The 18,557-nt window shown below is 44.4% G+C and overlaps 1 protein-coding gene across 1 annotated transcript; it reads right to left on the bottom strand.

Moving 5' to 3' along the window:
- Positions 1-1,008: 1,008 nt before the first annotated feature.
- On the bottom strand, positions 1,009-15,224 carry LOC119135063 (serine protease HTRA1A-like). Its single transcript, XM_037272390.1, has 9 exons — positions 14,540-15,224; positions 10,784-10,883; positions 9,999-10,203; positions 4,368-4,562; positions 4,260-4,292; positions 4,037-4,151; positions 3,131-3,188; positions 2,948-3,043; positions 1,009-1,734 (listed from the first exon to the last, which is right to left on the bottom strand). Exons 1-9 carry the CDS (start codon positions 14,988-14,990, stop codon positions 1,566-1,568), a joined length of 1,422 nt encoding a protein of 473 aa, XP_037128285.1. The 5' UTR covers positions 14,991-15,224; the 3' UTR covers positions 1,009-1,565.
- Positions 15,225-18,557: the final 3,333 nt, after the last annotated feature.

The following is an 18,557-nucleotide window of genomic DNA, read 5'->3' as shown; positions in this document are numbered from 1 at the left end:
AAAAAATGAAATCGAGTTTATATTGATTTTAATTTATTTAGCTGATGAAGCAATTCTGCTTGACACCCTGGGTTAATGTTGAAAATATTTTACTATCACGCCTTAGTATTAATGATTTTTTTTTAGAGTTTTGTTATTTGCATAATGTTTCTTATGTTTTCATTTAGACTTTTTTATCTTGATTTTACTGTTGAATTGTCTGCTTATTTTAAATGTACTCGTAAGCTTACTATCAGTAAACTACTGTGCATGGAGTTATATCTTCAAACCACATAACGGCAGAAAACCTATTTGTCTTGTTGCTGTCCCCTTTCCACTAAAATGTTACCTTTGACCCTTTTGAACCACAAATATCTTAAATACTTAAAATTATGACACATGCCTGTGGGCTACGTCAAACATCTATAAAGTATTTTTCCATGTGGAGGGAAAGGAATACAATACGTAACAGTAATCGGAAGGCCATCCAAACGTGTGGTCAGGGAAAAAATGTTGAGTTGGGTGCATGCAGTTTTTGTTTGGCTTTTTTGCCGCATAGCCCCTCGCCCAAATTGTACAATCAGGCGACTAGCCAGACCGTACAATGGCTATAAAATTGAATTTGAACCATGTTTGTGCACATGCATGAACAAAAACATAAAGAAATGATGCAAAAGACAAAATACAATGTGAAAATGTCAAACTTTGTGGATTCCTGAAGGGCCATACAAAGTTCAGAAAGTTCAGTTCCTATCCTGGGGCCTTTTAAGGGTCATTTGTGCACAAGCAAAATATATGAAATGGTATTTTTATTTGCATTTATTTGAAACAACATATATTTATCTATATTATTATTTTGTACTAATTTTAGTATTTTTATTTGTATTATATAACTTTATTCTATTATTATTTATTTTTAATTGAATTCTGTCACATTCATTATTTTGATTTTTCAGTTTAAATGTTGTCCACCAGTCATTTTGCAACCTTTTATGACAAATCAGTTTGTGAATGCAAAAGCAAAACTGCTTCAAAAGCCATCGGCGAAACCATTTATTCCAGTCAAACGTCACATAATCAACAAAATATTCTACAGTACTTTTTTTGTCAGTAAAAAAAGAGGTTAGAACACAATAATTATACACATTAGATATGCTCAGCTAGTCTCGAAATAGCTACAAAAGTGCAGAGGAAGGCCTGACTGAGCAATAATATTTAAAAAAAAAAAAAAAAAAGAAGACAGACAACAATAGCATCTTGTTTTTTGGTGGTGACCATAAGAGTAGAAACGTGAAAACACCCACGCACCCACCTACACACACACACACACGCACACGCACACGCACACGCACACGCACACACACACACACACACACACAGGAAGTACAACATGGCTTTTTACAGCAATCCGTACAGTTGCTTATTTTCAAGGCATATGGCCAGAATATTCCAGAATCTGGCAACTCACAGGAGGATAGCGTGTCCATAGAACCCCCCCCCCCCCCACACACACACACACGCACACACACACACTACGACCGTGTAGTCCACCACTGATGAGTAAAACCTGGCTGCAGTTTCAGAGGTCAGGGGTCAATCACCACGGGAACGATGGTGAGGATGGCGTCCTCGTTACCACGCCGCACCACCACCTTGAGGCTTTTGTCCTTTTTGACGGCGGCGCTGACATCGTTGGCCGTGGAGATCCTCTTGCCGTTTATAGAGATGATCACGTCATGTTCTTTGAGGCCGCCGCTGCAAGACACGCAAGGAACACATCGATTCCCAAATTCAGTTGTCTGTCATGCGCTGTTTATTTGTAAATAATTTAAAAAAATACAGTAAATAAACTATTTAAATATCACTGCATCTTGTGATCGGATCTGTGATCTTTTTTTTTTTTAACTCGCTGGTCGGTGAATGGCTAATTTCAAATGGTAAAGACATGAGGTTGATGTCATGTGTTGCTCATCAATGGATCCATTTATGCACACGTGTTTTGGTCGGGAGGAGTAACATGTTCATGACGACGCAATCACGGGCACAATCAGGCACACGCATGAAAAGACTAAATCCGGATTTGAGCATATGGATGCAGTTAGCGTATCAAAAGGCGAATGCTTTTGCAAGAGCTTAATTAAGAGGCCCTTGTAAAACACGGAGCACCGCAACCACGCTCGCTTGCACGCACTAATTAACACCACGGGTGCTCCCCTCGTTACCCTCCTCCGTCCTCCAGGTAGAATGCTACTCAACGTTCTCTGCAGACTAACACAGGAATCTTAGTTTAACATCCAAGTTGGGCCAAGTCCACTAGCTTAATGCTAACATATAGTGCAAAACTCTATTGACTGGCTAGCTAAACTAGCATCACAACGTACTGTAGATATTTGTTTTATGATTTTCTTTGTTTTTTTTTCTTCTTCTCTGTGCAAAGATGGAGCGATGTCATCTTTTGGTTGTTTTGAACTCCCATATCCACATTAGGAGCAGTTATGTACTTATACATGACGCTAATTATGTTATTATGTTATATATCATTATACATGTTATTTTGAGACTTCACTAGCGGCGCCAGAGGCCTCCTCTCCTTCAAGGCTATTACAACCCTGCTCTGTAGCCCATCAGGCTAATGGAAGGTTCTCTCGAATGAGCCCACGCACTCCTCTTTTAAAGCATCAAAGTGCACCACAGATATGTTATTGTGCATAGTGGACACGAATGAGGCTTGGTGGGGCAGAGACAGGGAAACCGCAATGTGGAGAGGAACCCTCCTGTGTGAGGTTTTAGAGGAATTGGCACCACCATCGCTGGAATTGTATTTGGTGATTTATAGGTAAGTCACATGATCCGGCCAAGCAATAAAGAACCATGCGTCCATCGAATCCGTCTATCTGTTCACGCTGTACCCATAATGTTTTGTGATTTTTTTATCTTTTGGGAGTCATGTGTGAAAACTATCACTTACATTGCAGCTGGCGTCTTCTCAATGACTTCCATGACGTAAGCGCCAGAGGTGATGTCAGGGAAGTCTCGATGTCGGCTCTTCAGCTCTTTGGCTAATCTGAATGTTTAAAAAAAAAAAAAGGGAAAACAGATGTAAGGAATAAAAAATGCAGAAAAGTGGAGCCATCAATCATGCGAAACGTACGCTGGAGTGAGAGTCATCATCCTCACGCCGATGTATTTTTTTTTCGCTGATGTCGTGCCTGCGGAGAGACATGAAGACGTCATTCATCTCCCTGCCAGCTTCAGCCTGCTTATCATCTGTATTTTTCAATTCTTATTGATAACGGATGAATCATTACACATTTTCCGAAGATTCTCATGGGGTTTGTTTCATCATTTACAACCAGGAAGCCAGCTGACCTCATTTTTTGGCGCTTTGCATATTGTGAACGACCCAACTGAATTGTTTGAACCCGATCCAGATCGTAAAATTGCTCCTCCGAAGGCTCAGTTGGCACTTAACATGACGGTTGGCATGGCCGCTCCAATTATCTTCTTGACCTGATGCAGCCGTCACCTTCCAAGAGGGCCAAAGACAATCATCGGCATTTAACTGCCACCTTCTCATCTCCAATTAGCCTCACTGATGACAAGCGGTTTCCTAAAGACAACACAGCTGCTACGTCTTAATCCCGCGAGTTCTCTTCACAACACGCTTGTGGAAATAATTTAACGGCACATCTTTTTTTCCTCCCCCCCGACCATATTCCAGCCTGGAAGATGCTGGTTAACCACTTTCCTTCCAGGGTTTTAATAAACGCCTTGGACAGTTCCACACTAATCTCCTCAGTTGTTTTTCTTAGCTTGATGCAAGCTAGAAAATGTTCCCAACACCAAGGGATTTGCCCAAATTCCATAATTGCTCATGTTAATGAAGACATGTAATGGAAAATTTAGCTGCCGAGTCTTTGGTAGGCTTGCCCAGCCCAACCAAATAAATTTATGTTAGCTGCCTATTTCTGAAATGGCGTCCATGAGTGAATTAAGACATCAACGTTTCGCATGATAGCGTAAAGACAAAGATCAAAACAATGGAAATTCAGCTCACCTCTGGATTGTCTCTCGTACGACTCCGCCAGGAACTGCTGGATCTTGTCCGAGGGTATGGCAAAGGAAATGCCGGCGGTCACTTTTAACGTGTTGATTCCGACGACCTCGCCGTCCTGAAAGTATGATTCATATGTGTTTAGCAGGACGAAAACTAAAGTTCTTGGGTCAGTCCAACCCGGGCAGATTTGATCCAAAAGTGACCAAAAAAAAAAAACTCTTACCAGATTGACCAAAGGTCCACCGGAGTTGCCATACTGTCAAGAAAAATAAACATAAATATTTGAGTTTTCTCGCCGTGTGGCGCTGTATCCATCGTACGGGCCACGTACGTTGATGATGGCATCCGTCTGGATGTAGTCCATGTCGGAGTTGCTCAGGCCCAGTTCCCGGCCCCCCCTCTGGGTGGTGCTGACGATTCCGGTGGTGACGGTGTTCTGCAAGGAAAACGGGCTACCGATGGCCACCACGAACTCGCCCGGCCTTAGGTCCGACGAGCGGCCCAGCAGCAGCACAGGTAGCTTGGTCTGCAATGTGAAAGGAAAAGGAACGCAATGAGCACTCCCATAAAAAAACAATAACCCCCTTTCCCGGAGCACACCCTGCAACTAGCAAACGATGCTAAAACGTTAGCCGGCGAGATGATTTAGCCTCGCTGACAAAGCATTCTGCTACACGTGCGTGGAAACAGATGGCTGGAAAAAAAATTGTGTAGGTAAATAATGACAGTTTAGCCGACTTAGTTACAAAGCGGCGAACATGGCGGCTCGCGCTGCAGGAGCAGACACACGGAGCAAAGTTATATTTATCTCGCCACGCTGGTGAAATCATCTCATGCTGCTGGGAAGCCTGAAGTCAAACCACATCACGCCGCTGCCACTTTACTAACACTCACTTCTTGCATAAGAAAATAATGATAGGTACTTTGGTGTCCAGTCTTGATTCAAAGTGAGCAGAGAGACACAATAAAAACCATCAATGAGAACCAGAGCTGAACAATTCATCATATTGTCTGATTTGGTTATCAGGAGTTAAGATGAAGAAATTTAGTTATCAAGAGTTAAGATAAATAAAAAACATAAAAATATTTCAGGGGGGGCCCACGGCCCTCAGTCCCCCCCGTTAGCGCCGCCAGTGGCTGAGAGTCTACCGCCTTCGTCGGGACATTGTGGCGTTTGTCTGGTCGACGCTGCGGTGTGAAAAGCAAATGTGATACCTACACACACAAACACACCGAGTGTGTGCATGTGTGTGTATGCATAAACCGGGCAGTGTTTGACATGTGCAAACACAAACAGACACCTGACTTGTAGTCTCTATGGCAATACCCACAATTTTAATAATCAAATTTAAAAAGGAATAAATCTATAAAAGAGAAATGGAAAAGCTCATTCGCTCCTTGCTATGGTTTACATTAAAAAGCAAAAGCGATGCATTAGTGGGGCTGAAGTGCAGAGCCACAAACAGTCCGAATGCAAATCTGTCTAAAAGTGGCAAATGCATCAGTTTATCGGCAAGGTAACGGCACTCAGGTGCGAAGCACTTTTTGGACATAATGTCCGCGACCAGTCAGCAAAGTGTCACAAATTGTGGTCAACAGAGAGCCGTGACTCACAGCGGCTATTCAAGCCAGAATGCACACGCGCCTTTCACCAAAAGTCACAAAAAGGGGCCTGCAATCAGATGGGAACAACGGACACCACAAATTACAGGAAGAGAATGTGACACATGGGTGTCAAGTCCACAAATAAAGAGAAAAAAAAATGACAGCTAAGCAGAGTCTATGTTAAGAGAACGTACGGCGCTGACTCACAACATGCGGCAGTGTCGCAATTAATTTCCTTTTAATTTATTCTCGGCGGCGGGAAGAGGAACGGAGGAACCCGCATTTGACAAATTTTCCCACAGAGAAAAGGAGGTGTGGAATGAATCAGACGTATGGACAGAAAAGCGGAGGTGGCTCAGTCCAGTCACATGACTTAATTCAAAATGACTCCACTCGACATTTAATGCTTGTGTATATTTCTGGCCTACTTATGACTTACACATGTGTGACCTCCTCTGCAGGTACGCAGCTGCCATGAAAAGAAGAGCATCGGAGTAAAAGTTGCTTTATTGGCTAGCTTGCCTCAAGGCACCGTTAAAAGCAACATGACTAACTCCCGTTTAATGGAAGCCAGATGCAAATGCAGCATCATTGTTGATGGGCTACAAAGTGCAAATTCTGAAACCATGTCCCACTAGATTTACGTGAAAGGCTGTCCTCGAAAAAGCATCCCAGATGTTAGTCAGAGCCACCCTCACACCGCGATTACAAAGCTAAGCTAGCTAACATTGTTGACACGGGCGCAAAAAAAGCACTTTGCGTCCATGTGGAGCTGCTAAAGGTCCAGTAGTTCACATAAGAGCGAGCGCCCGCGTTTGATGTGTTCAAGCTCTGGCGAGACGCCGTAGAGAAAACTCTTTGAACTTCCCAAATCACAATGATGAGAAGATGAGGCATGGTGTGGCCATTTTCTTTACCGTCAAACGTGTACTTATGTGTACCACTTAAGTGATGCTGACCGGCCACATGTGACCTTCAACGTGGGCGGAGACTGTGTGTGGACAGGCAAATGTGGACATGTGTACGTCTCAGAATGAGTAACGGCCGGGAGGGAGATTTTATACGCCTGACTCAATTATAATGTATTCGAGAGGCATCTTAGCGGGATGCCGGCATGTGTTATAATCTTAGAAAGAGGTGGAGGAAGGGATGCCAGTTTAAAAGCAAGACAACAACCAATCCTTCAAAAATGACTTGTTAATAAACACTGTACCATTGTGGTAAAGTATTTCCTGTCCATTAAAAGGCCCAAAAATTTCATCGGACCCACACAGAAAGCATGAGAGTGTTAAATGGAGGCTCTTTAGTTTACATGGGACAAGAGATGAGATGAGCAAAGTTGGGGTCAAACAGCGGGAGAAATTCAAGTGATTCATTCATTTTGGCCTGTCCATGAAGGTCTTTCCACTGGCAAACACACTCGCAGGCTTCCATGTCCCTGCTGAGTTGTCTTCCACTCACACACACATGCATACAGTATACACATATTTTTGTCCACAGCCACTGATTGTCGGGGGATGCAATGTCAGAATCTCATATTTCCTGAGGAAACGTTTACCCGATGTAGCAGATAACGAGATAATGGCCGGAGCACATTTTATACACGGACACAGGATCTTGTTTTTTTCTCTCTCTCTGCAAATAAACGCAGACATGTTTCCTAAAGCGTCTCGAAAACCAAAACCAGCACTAGGCAAATTTCCCAGCGAGAATGTTGGGTTTATAATAATAGGTGGAAACACACTGCTCGTGTGTTGATGTCGGGGCCATTTTGCGCTCTTTTATATCATCTTCTAAATACTTGCTCATTTCTTTTTTTTACAATAAACACAACTTTACCCTTCTTTGAATGAAGCTCGCGACTGTTTTAGCTAACATTTTAGCTGCTAGCAAGCTTTCTCACTTTGTTTACAATGCACATCATACATCGACGCTAACACTGAGCTGGTACGCTAATGTTCAGGCAGGTACGATGTTAGCTGACAAGAGCAAACAAACACTATTTAAACATCTCATTATTTATGTTCTTTTTTTCTCTCTCCTTGTACTCAGTACAGATCTTTTAATATGTGCACTGTCCAGGCCAAGTGTTTGCGGGTTTATTCGGCTAGTAAAATCCTGTTTGTGAAAAAAGCTAAGCTATGCTGCAGAAGCCAGCCTGTAAAATGCTCTCTCGAGCGATTATAAAGTGAAGCTTTCAAGACTTTCTGGGCTTTCATTACATATGAATAAATTACACTAGTGAATACATCCACTTTGAGTGAAATAATGATATGATAGGAGTCTTTATTGTGCATGGCCACGTGCCGCAGTACTCAAAGTAGCCTCAAAGACTACAGAGACCAGCCGTCCTCAAGACCAACTGACCACATTGCTGGCTTTCCCCCCGTTCTGTTTCTCAACCCCTTTGCCCTCCAAAAACCAAAGTCCCCCCTCCCCTCCCCTCCCCTTATTCCCGTATTCTCTGAAGTTCCAGACGTAATGTATTCCCCAGAGTTTAAGGGCTTGACCACAAACCTCGGGAATGGAAAAAAAGTCCACTTTCACCGATGGATGATGAGACAAAGAAGTCTTTGCGTTCTACACGGGGCTCTCAGTTTATGACGGTCGTGACATTTGAGGTTATGAACGGGGGCGTAATAAACTAGTTTGCGTAGCGGCATAAGAATATGGAGTCACACTCAGTTACCTTCACGATGGCTGGGTTTCATTGCATTGTTTGACATTTATGGACTACAAGTATTTAACAAGTACATATGTAAAAATGGTATGCTTCTGCGTCTTTCGATTATCGTTAAACGCGTTATATCAAAACTTGTTTGGTGACTAGTTAAGTGAAGCAAGGGACCGCAACTTCAATTATTTCAGGCTACAGCGAGGACACGCCACCATCTTTGTCGTGTCTCCACAACAAAAACAAATATAATGACAGCGCCAAGGCAGCGGCCGGGCGTCTGATGCAAGACGACCCGAGCAGAACAGCCCCCTGAGGGATAAGCCTGTCATCAAGCGCTTCTTCTGCCACTCGTTTCCCGACTTCATTACAGGACGAGAAGGCGAAAAAAACAACAAAGAAAAACAACAAAGTCGCTCTGTTACAGAAGAAAACAGTGATTGTCCTTCATGCAAAACTTTTGGTCGAATTTGTAACGTAACTCCCCTTGTGCTTAACATTATGTACAATTTCTTACAAAAGTATCTCCTGATTTTATTCCCAATGAAATTCTGAAACTGAAACAGGCCAATCAGAGACAATCGCAATGGTTAGCAAACAAACTAAAAATTAGCCTAGCTTCCACGTCCTCTGTTCTTCGTTGTATTTTTCCATCCACCCTGTGGCGCTGTGCTGCCTCTCAAAGGTCAGCCTCGGTACTGCGATACTTATGGTCAGTGGGATCTCTCACGTTAAAACAAAAATGGGTTAAAACATTCAAAATGAGTACGCGTGCGCTTCGCGGAACACCCTGGCCTGCCGCCATGCATTCCGGCATGTAGGCATTAGCATGTCGCGTGAATGCCTCGCATCCAGCAGACGGAGAAATAAACACAGACAGATAGTGAGAGCGAGCGCATAATCTATGCGTTGTTGTTTTAATGCTCTTTTTTACGCAGCAGCAAGGGTAAGCCTATGACATTACGCTGGCTGAGTGGTAACAACCGCTGGATCCGAGAGTTGGCACGGGGCCTCCCTGTGCTGAATTTGCATGTTTTCCCTCCGCTCTTGTGTGGCTTCTCCAGCTTCCCAAAAAACATGCCAGGTTCACCCAAGACTCTAATTTGCCTTCAATGTTTACATAAACACATTTTCTATAGCGCTTGTCCTCACGAACCTCAGGCAGACACGCGAAGCACGGCTCATTGAAAACCAAACGTACGTTTGTGTATGTTCTGCTTGGATAAAAGCATCGTAATGAGTGGGAACCTAAAAGGAGCTAATGCTCCCCCCTCCACATCTTTTGGCTGCGCCTGCATTTTCACTTTACCCTCCATCTGCATTATTGTGATTTACCACCAGCAGACAACCACCCGTGCCGTTAAAATGAGGAACGGCACAGCCTTGATTTAGTTGATCGGGGCACAAAAGTGAGAGTCCTACGCATGAAACTCGAGCTTCCTTGGCAATAATCACATGATATGTTAGTATGGAGGTTTGGAAATTATGGGTCTATTGAAAGAAAACAGGTACTCTATAGAAAGCGTCTAGACAGTACTAAGCAAAATGGCAGAGCAATTACGGAAACAAATAAGTAGCCATCAGTGTTAGCATTAAGCTAGCTGACTTTCATTTGACAAAATTATGGTTAGGATGTTATGTCTTGGTGTTAATCCCCGTAACGTAAGCGTCTTAACCACTCACCGGCGCCTCGATCTTGATGAGGGCAATGTCGGAGCGCTCGTCCACATCCTTTATTTTGGCGTCGTAGATGGCGCCGCTCTTGAGCTCCACCTTGACACGGTGTTTGTTGGCCACCACGTGGGCGTTGGTCACAATCTGGCCATCGTCGGCCACCACGAAGCCCGAGCCGCTGGCAACGGCCACCTCGCGCTTGGAGTACGTCATCCTTACCGGGTCAAAAAAAAAAAAATTGATATGAAATTGTAGACGTTGCATGCAAATGATAAACAGAAGGGTGCTAACCAGTGAGCCTTGAGGGACACCGTTCTTTTCTGTTCTATTTTCATATTATTAACTTCAGAAATATCACTTTAGTTTTGTAGATTTGGTTGCATGCATGTCTGCTTATGGCAAAACCAAATGAATAAACCCAGAAAAGTTTCCCAGTGGAAAGTTTGCGGAAATTTCCTGGACGTGGACCATAAAGCCTCTCCTTTGCAACTCTGGTGTCAAGTCAAACAAAAGCAGTGGTGCATTAAATTCAAGACAGATTGGAGAGGCAAGACAGCGCAACGACGACGATGCCGCGAGAAACCGGAGGAAGAATCGGGCGACACAGGTGACCCGAAACAGGAAGCAGGAAAGTGGATGAGGAAAAAGACAAAATATTTGGATAGGAAAACGCTTCGCATTCATGTGAGCGGGCGCTCAAGTACACAGGTGGGCTGTAAATTTGAGAGCACTCACACACACACAGAAATGAAAACACACACACACACACACACACACAGGTGCTTGCTTCTTACTTGCGGTAGAGCTCAATGTGAACCACAGCTGGCGCAATTTTCTCCACCACGTCTGCAATGAAGTTGTACTTATGTCTCAGGCTGTCTGGGTTGTCTTGAGCTGGAAATACAAAGTAGGACACACACACACACACACATTGGATATGAGACAATGATACACAAACACCAAGTCAAAAACCGACACGCTAAGTGACGCAAGAATACAAACAACTTGTCTTTGTCATGAAAAGGAAGGAAATGACAGTTCTGGTGCGGTGCGGACTGTCTCGCTCAGGTCTGACACACATACGCCAGCGCTCACACACACACACAGACACACACACATAAACAATGACACACGCTCACAAAAATGTCCACTCAGTCTTCTCCTTGCACTCAGTCACAAACACACACTCAATGACTCTTTTTCTCTGTCTCTCACACACATACACACACAACCCTGACATTCCGAATCTTCACCTCCATTTTTATCTCCGCACCTTGGTTTTAAATATTCAACATTTCTTCTCGTGGTCCGCACGCACGCAGGCACAGGTTGTTGGCTGCGAATTTCTCAGGCCGGCCCACCATGCAAGCGGTAATTTGCAAATGCGGCGCCGGGCAAGTCAGGAAACGTTGCGAGGTGCACCTGGTAATTAAGCTGTGTACCCATTCGACACTTTTAGCAGCGCTCCTCTACAGGAACATTGATTGGAAAATTTTACAGCAAGCGGAGGAGAGCGTTTGGAGTTTCCCAGGACAAAGTCAAGGATGATAAAAAATAGAAAGGAGGAATTTTTTTTCTTTTTGATGATGGCTAAATCACTCTTACCTGACGCCACAATTATATGTTTGAACTCAGCAATCCACCCACCCAACTTTTCTTTCCCTCCTCCCATTCATTATCCGCCATCAGTCTTTTAATTGACGCACCCTTATTTTGATTCATCCTTCAATTCAGTCATCTTTTTTTTTTTTTTAAATCCATCTTTCATTCCTCTCATTCATTATCTACTCAGCCCTTTATCCACCCATCCCTCAGAATGTCCTTTCATTCATCCTTATTTTCTTCTACCTTTTCATCCATCCATTTTCCTTCTATTCACCCATCCATCAGTCCTCGCTCCCATTAAGTATCCAGCCGCCAGCCATCGGTCTCATCTTGATGTCTTCCATCCATCCATCCATCCATCCATCCATCCATCCATCCATCCATCCATCCATCCATCCATCCATCCATCCATCCATCCATCCATCCATCCATCCATCCATCCATCCATCCAAAAAAAGAGGAGCACCCTTTCCTCACACAAACATGGACGAAGAGTTCATAGAGTTCAGAGCTCGGCATCGTCAATCTGTGAAATCTGCTCCAAGCACCGCTTGCGATTATTGGGCCCGCGTGTCCTCGGCATGCAACGAGATCCAAAACAAATTCCTCATGTTGGCATTTTCAGCCGTTGTGTCAAAAATATTTGCAGCGTCTGGATTTTCGTTCGCCCCCCCTCCCCCTTGCCCAGTTTCCTCACTCAACATCACCGTCATTATTCCTCATCGTAATGCGTTTAAAACGTGTGTAAAAGCAAAGTTGGCCAATTTCAAGTGAATATCATCCTCAGGGGACTGAGCAGCGTTTGGCCTAGTTAGCCTGCCAAAAACAACACTTTTAGGATTTGACATTAACACCCCGACAGAAAGTGAGATCATCTCATGCATGATCGTTTTTTTTTATCAAGTGAGGACATTGCAGAAGGTGGCTCTTTTGAGTCAACACTGTCCTGTTTTGCTTTCAAACTCTCAAGATGAACATCTCCAGAGAAGCAGCAGCGACGGGCCGCGTTTTTCTTCCACTGCCAAATAAAACGTTCCACGTTTCAGTGCAGATGTGGAAATTCTCGCTGCAGGAGCGTAGCAAAAAGCAGGAGGCCCCGACTCGCCGCAGGGCAGCCTGCAGCTTTCCTCTCGCTCACGAGTGACAAACAAATGACGGGCCGCCCCGACCGCTGCGCCCGCACGACTTTTTGATGTGCGTGTCAACCTCCTCCCCGATTCGACGGGTTGCTAATTTTGTGTTTTCCTTCGTGCAGTCTGCTCGAGGAGGGCTGGCGGCTTCCAATCAAAGGCAGACGTTCCGTCATGTGACTGCTGGGAGAGATTTACGGTATGAGGGCAGCGGCGGAGCTTGAGAAGGAGACGCAGACGGGAGAGTGACGATTGGCTGGCCTTGGCTACGTTCGACGCTGAGGGAGACGACAACAGGTGTTGGATGTCCGCCATTTAACTGCGTCTGCTTCCTACATCGAGTCTTGTCTGTGAGCTCGGCAACATGGGAAAGCACTCCAGTGGAGGCCCTCTGAAACTTTTTGATAGCAGTGAAGACATTTCTTAGAACCTCTTCATATTTTTTCCCCCCAAATCCAACCCCAAGACTCTTTTATGATAGAAATCGAAAAGTATGGCACAAGGTGCGGTGTCGTTCTAGGTGGGCTAGACTTTGTATTTTCACTGGCACACTCAAGAACTGTATCTTGCGCCGTTGTGGACAAGCTAACTTGATTCGCCGGCAATAGATACGGTTACACTCTTTAAAATCGATCCAATTAACCAAAGCACAGCCAGTGTTGCCAACTTAGTGATTTGGTTGCTATATTTAGCGAGCGGTTCTAGCGACTAAGGCGACTAGCGACCTTAATTCCGGCAGCGTGATTTTCACAGTATGACAAGAAAGCCGTGGTGTGAGCTGGCGTAAAATTTAAATCGACCTTCTGGAAATTGTGACCAAGGTTCCGATGTAGATTGGTTCGCCAAGTTTGAGTTTGGGGCTCCCCTGATTCGGATAAAATGCCTTTCACATGACAACCTAATGGAGAGCAGGTCCACCATTTTATATGGAATAACATTCCTGTCTGCTCGGCTAATTGAGTCTCTCACGGGCGGTGTGTTTTTGATCAAGGAGATGAAGTCCACATGAGCCGCTTGGTGAGCGAGCCAATGTCAAGCTTTACGCCACGACTTCATCCACGCAGTCAAAAGTTGAAAGGGCACGCTGGAAGAACATGCGGCAACACAACAGAATAGGAGCTTGTTGTTGTAACCACGACAAGCTGGCACCGCTTGTCACTGCCTCCACTTGAAACCACAATGTTCATTTATGAGGTCACGCTCGGCGGCCTTTTGTGTGTATTTAAAGAAGGGAAATGAAACAACGGGATGTCAGCCTGAGGACATCTGAGCGTGGTTTTCTTTTCTCGAGCCACACCGGTGTTGAATTTGTGTATCGTGTGACACTGTGACCAAGGTATCATCCACAGCCTTTCAAGAATTGTTCTTAAGTATTGTACATGCATCTGAATCTTAATCTATACAACTTTTAGACATATATTTTGATTAATTTATTTATAGTGAATTGTTATTGGACCGGGGTGAACTTTGTTTGATTTTATGGGATATATCAACCAATAAATAGTTTTCTTATTTACATTTTGTTATTATGTAATAATACAATTTTCTAAAGTTCAAAATGTGTAATTTATTAATAAACAACTGCAAAATTGATACAATATTACGATAATAATGCAAAACAGTTCAACTATTTATTATCAAACAAAACTTGCTCTTAAATGCATTGTTTTGATTGATATCTATTTTTGTTGTGTTTCTACTTGCAATAAATCATTCAACCAGTATGTAATCTGCATTGTGCCTAAATCAAGAACAGAGCAAACCACAAGTGGCCCGCGGGCCAAACTTCACGCACCCGAAGAAGAGTCCGCTTACCTTTGCCGCAAGCCCCGCGCTGAATAAAGATCACCGGCGGCTGCTGGAGCTTCTGCGCCCGGCGGCTCACCCTCTTCAGCTCGCAGACGTTCCGGTAGGACACTCCGTCGCTGCCGCAAACGGGCTCGACGTCTTTGCACGCGCAAATGCCCGTTTTGCTCCTCCGGCGCACGGTGGCCGTGAAGCCCACGCCGCCGGACACCGAGCACTCCAGGCCGTCTCCGCACACCGGGTCACCCAGCTTGCCGCTGCCGCTGCACGCCTCGCCCTCGCTGGACGCGCACACCGGGCAGCACTGGCACACGTCGAGGGTCTGTCCCGCCGGGCAGTCGGACGATGGAGGTCGTGGGCACATGGACTTGTCGCAGCGCGCCGGGCAGCCCACCACGAAGCGGCTGGAGCTTTGCGCGTCCGCTGCCAAAGCCAGGATGGCACACAAAAACCACAACATGATTGAAGTTGGGGAGAAAACTTTTGTGTGCTTTTTTTTTAAGTCCACTTAGTGTGCTGCGCTTGCAGTCTTGCCGGATGGGAGCTGAGGACTGAGGAGAGAGAGAAAAGAAACTCCAGCTGAGTTTACGTTCCGCTGGCTCACATCCACTCCCTCTCTCTCTTTCTCTTTCTCTGGAGCACCACAACAAGACTTTTGATTGGCTGAGCCTGCTGCGTGACGCATTTTAGCTAAACAAGGATGGCAGCCATCAGATGACAGACCGCCAACATTGTCATTTGGATCAGCACCAAATTGAACATATTTCCATTGTTTTTTTTACCATTTTCAGTGGGTGCATGGATTTTCCCAGGCTCCCGCTCCCACGAGTGTTTTTTGTGGATTTCCACTGTCGACCACTAGATGGCGACACATCTTGTTTGACACTACATTTGAAAGAACAAATACAGGAAAAACTGGTGTGGTGGGATTCATTGAATTTCAATCGCCTTCAGCAAACTTAATTCCGAATCAGCTTTCAGCACCAAACGTGTTTTCGATTAATCGTTGAGAAATTAGATCAAACGTGCCCAGGAAAATATTACCAGCAAGATTTTGTTACTTATTCGAAATACTTTTGCATTGCAGACAACAGCACCGAGTACTCAATTTGTCTATTGCCCTGCTTGACATCGGGTTTTGGCCTGTTTGACCGCTGCTTTTTCTTTCTCTTTCCCACCTCCAAGGGGAGCCGAGCGATCCTCTCTCTATGGTTAATTTAGCCAGTTGTGGCTTCACAAAAGCACCATTCATTTACAGAACGCGTGAGGTGAACATCTGCTCCGGAAGGGGACTCAAGAGTCTCTAGAGTTCCCCAATAACACCACTAAAAAAAAGGTCACTTGATGTATTGCTGTCATTCATTTGAAAGAACGGTCGATGATTTGCCCAAATTAATACCTCCCCGGTGACATCAATCAAAAGTGAGCAGAATTGACCTTTGTATTTAATTGTGTTGTAAAGATGAATCATCTTACTTGAAGTCATTAGTAGTTGAGGAGCCAGATGCCAGCCGGACCACAAATGATAAACAGACGAGGCAGGCAGATGGATGAAAAGGACCTCAAGCGTGCAGAATGTAAGCAACACCAGAGGCCAGGCCAGGGATGGGCGCCTCGTGATGTCTCCTGCTTTAAAACAGCACGCAGGGTTTTAATTAATCCATACGAGTGTCTTGGGCCTCCACATGAACTGAACAGAGATAAATATGTAGTGATGCAATTATGACGATGATCAATAAACATGTGGAGAGTAGGTGGTTTCCATCCATCCAATTTCTGGAGGGTGAGCATCTGACAGTTCCTGAAACAGAACAACACTAAAACTGAAAACATGGATGACCTCAAGATGGTCGTAACCACAAAGATGTGGAGGATCCCGGAAGTAAGCTTCCAAGTGTGGCAGAAAGACACTTCACGTTTATTCATATAACCCTGTTTCACGGAAAGTGTATTTCAGTGAAACTTGTTGTCCCACCACAAGAGGGCAGAGAACACCCAGTTGAGTGGAACACATGAGGACAGCTCTCGCATGCCTATTTTCACTGTGTTTATTTCGTCACATAATAAATAGAGACAATCCAAAGCAATGACACCAGACTGGAATGAAGGCTGGAATAGTTTGGCCTGTGAAAGGAATCAAGGTTGAATGGTGAATATTGTAGATTGAGTCTGCTACAGTAACATATTGGCAATGAAGCAAAAAAAAAAAACAGCCTACATGTACTATATATACACCGCAAACATGTATAAAAAGAAAGGGCAAATAAAATCACACAACTCTAATCTCAAAACACGCACACACAGAGCTGCTCTGGATCCAAAACAATCTAGAAATTGGCCAATTAATGTGTGGTGCTTCTTTAGACAGCATAGCAAACTAGGCTAACAATGAATCAAGAAGCGAGCATAGCTTCAAGACGCAATAACAACAATTCTGCAAAATTGATCGATTATTTTGCCCATCCCTGTGGGGAGTCATTAAAACGTATAAGATTTGTCTGTTTTAAAAAAAAAAATACAGCAAAATGACAAAGAACACAAACTCTTGCGGTGTGCTAGTGTTAGCGGAAAGCGAATTGAGGTTGCTGAAACATTTGACTTTAAACCAGTGGTCCCCAAACTACGGGCCGCGGGCCGTACACGGCCCCCCTTCCGCATTAGACCCGGCCCCCTGAACAATACCAGAGACGGAAAAAAATGCTAAACAATACCAGACCCCCTGAACAATACCAGAGACGGGAAAAAAAATGCCCCAGCACGTTTTTACCCTTATGGCCACCCATACCCCAGTCATAGAACGTGAAAGAACGGAATAATGGCAAAAAGGTTGGGTAAGAGAAAAATTGATTCCGAACGCAGGGTATTTAACCCGCAGTGGACACTTTTTTTATTTTGTTCAATTCAAAGAAAAGACTGCTTGTCTCGTCTGTCAAGAGATGGTGGCGGTATTCAAGGAATACAACCTGCGCCGACATTATGAATCCCGTCACAAAGACAAGTACGCCAGCTTGCAAGGCCAAATGCGAGCAGAAAAGTCCTGAAAGGGGGATCCTGAAAGGGGGATCCTTCCATCTGTGGTCCCTTCTCAAGGTTTCTCATTTTTCCCCTGGTAGGGTTTTTTTGAGTTTTTCCTTGCCCTTTTGGGAGCTTAAGATCAGGGGATGCTTTGAGAATAATTGTCAATTGTTTGTCTATGTGAAGCCCTTTGAGACTGCTTGTGATTTAGGGCTATACAAATAAACTTGACTTGACACCGCGGAGCTTCTTATTTTTATTCGTGGAGTTACCGCAAACTTTGAGAAGTGCGAGGTGCTGGCATCCCTACAAAGCCTGAAAGGCACTACGACTGGGGAGGATATTTTCGACAAAGTCTGTAAAACCATGCAACAGTTGGATCTGGACTGGGCAAAGGTTGCCAGCGTCGCGACTGTCGGGGCCCCAAGTATGGTGGGCGCGTCTCGGGGTTTAATAGGACGCATGAGCCGGGAGATGGAAGAATGGGGTCTCAAGCGAAGTTGAACTTTTACCTAGGATTGTGCACGGCACAGCATAACTTTCTTTCTGTTAAGAACCCACTGAGGGTTATTTGATTCTTTATCGAGTTCATAAATAGTGTTATTGGCCTATATATTTTCCACGTTATTTTATTCTGTGAAGAACCCAGAGAGGGCTATTTGATCTCAGAAAGGGTTATTAATATTTGGATATGTGTGGTGCGCTGGAGTGTCAGTATGTTTTCTGGAAAACACTAAATATTTACATTTAGGGACACCTGTGATTGTCACACTTTTTCTGTTCGAAACTGACCCCGGCCCCCCATCAGAGAAGGGAAAAGTTATGTGGCCCTCATTGGAAAAAGTTTGGGGACCCCTGCTTTAAACAGTTCAGAAAATCAAATATGGCTGCTGCAGCACACACAAACACACGCGTTTAGCGTCAACACACACTTATTAATATTGTTAACCTAATATCTTAATAGCTTAAGTCATTTTCATTTTATTGTAACACCACTATCTATACAATGTTC

The sequence above is a fragment of the Syngnathus acus genome, chromosome 15 (assembly GCF_901709675.1).
Source record: "Syngnathus acus chromosome 15, fSynAcu1.2, whole genome shotgun sequence".
Lineage (NCBI taxonomy): Eukaryota > Metazoa > Chordata > Actinopteri > Syngnathiformes > Syngnathidae > Syngnathus > Syngnathus acus.
This window is presented reverse-complemented; position numbering and strand designations above follow the sequence as displayed.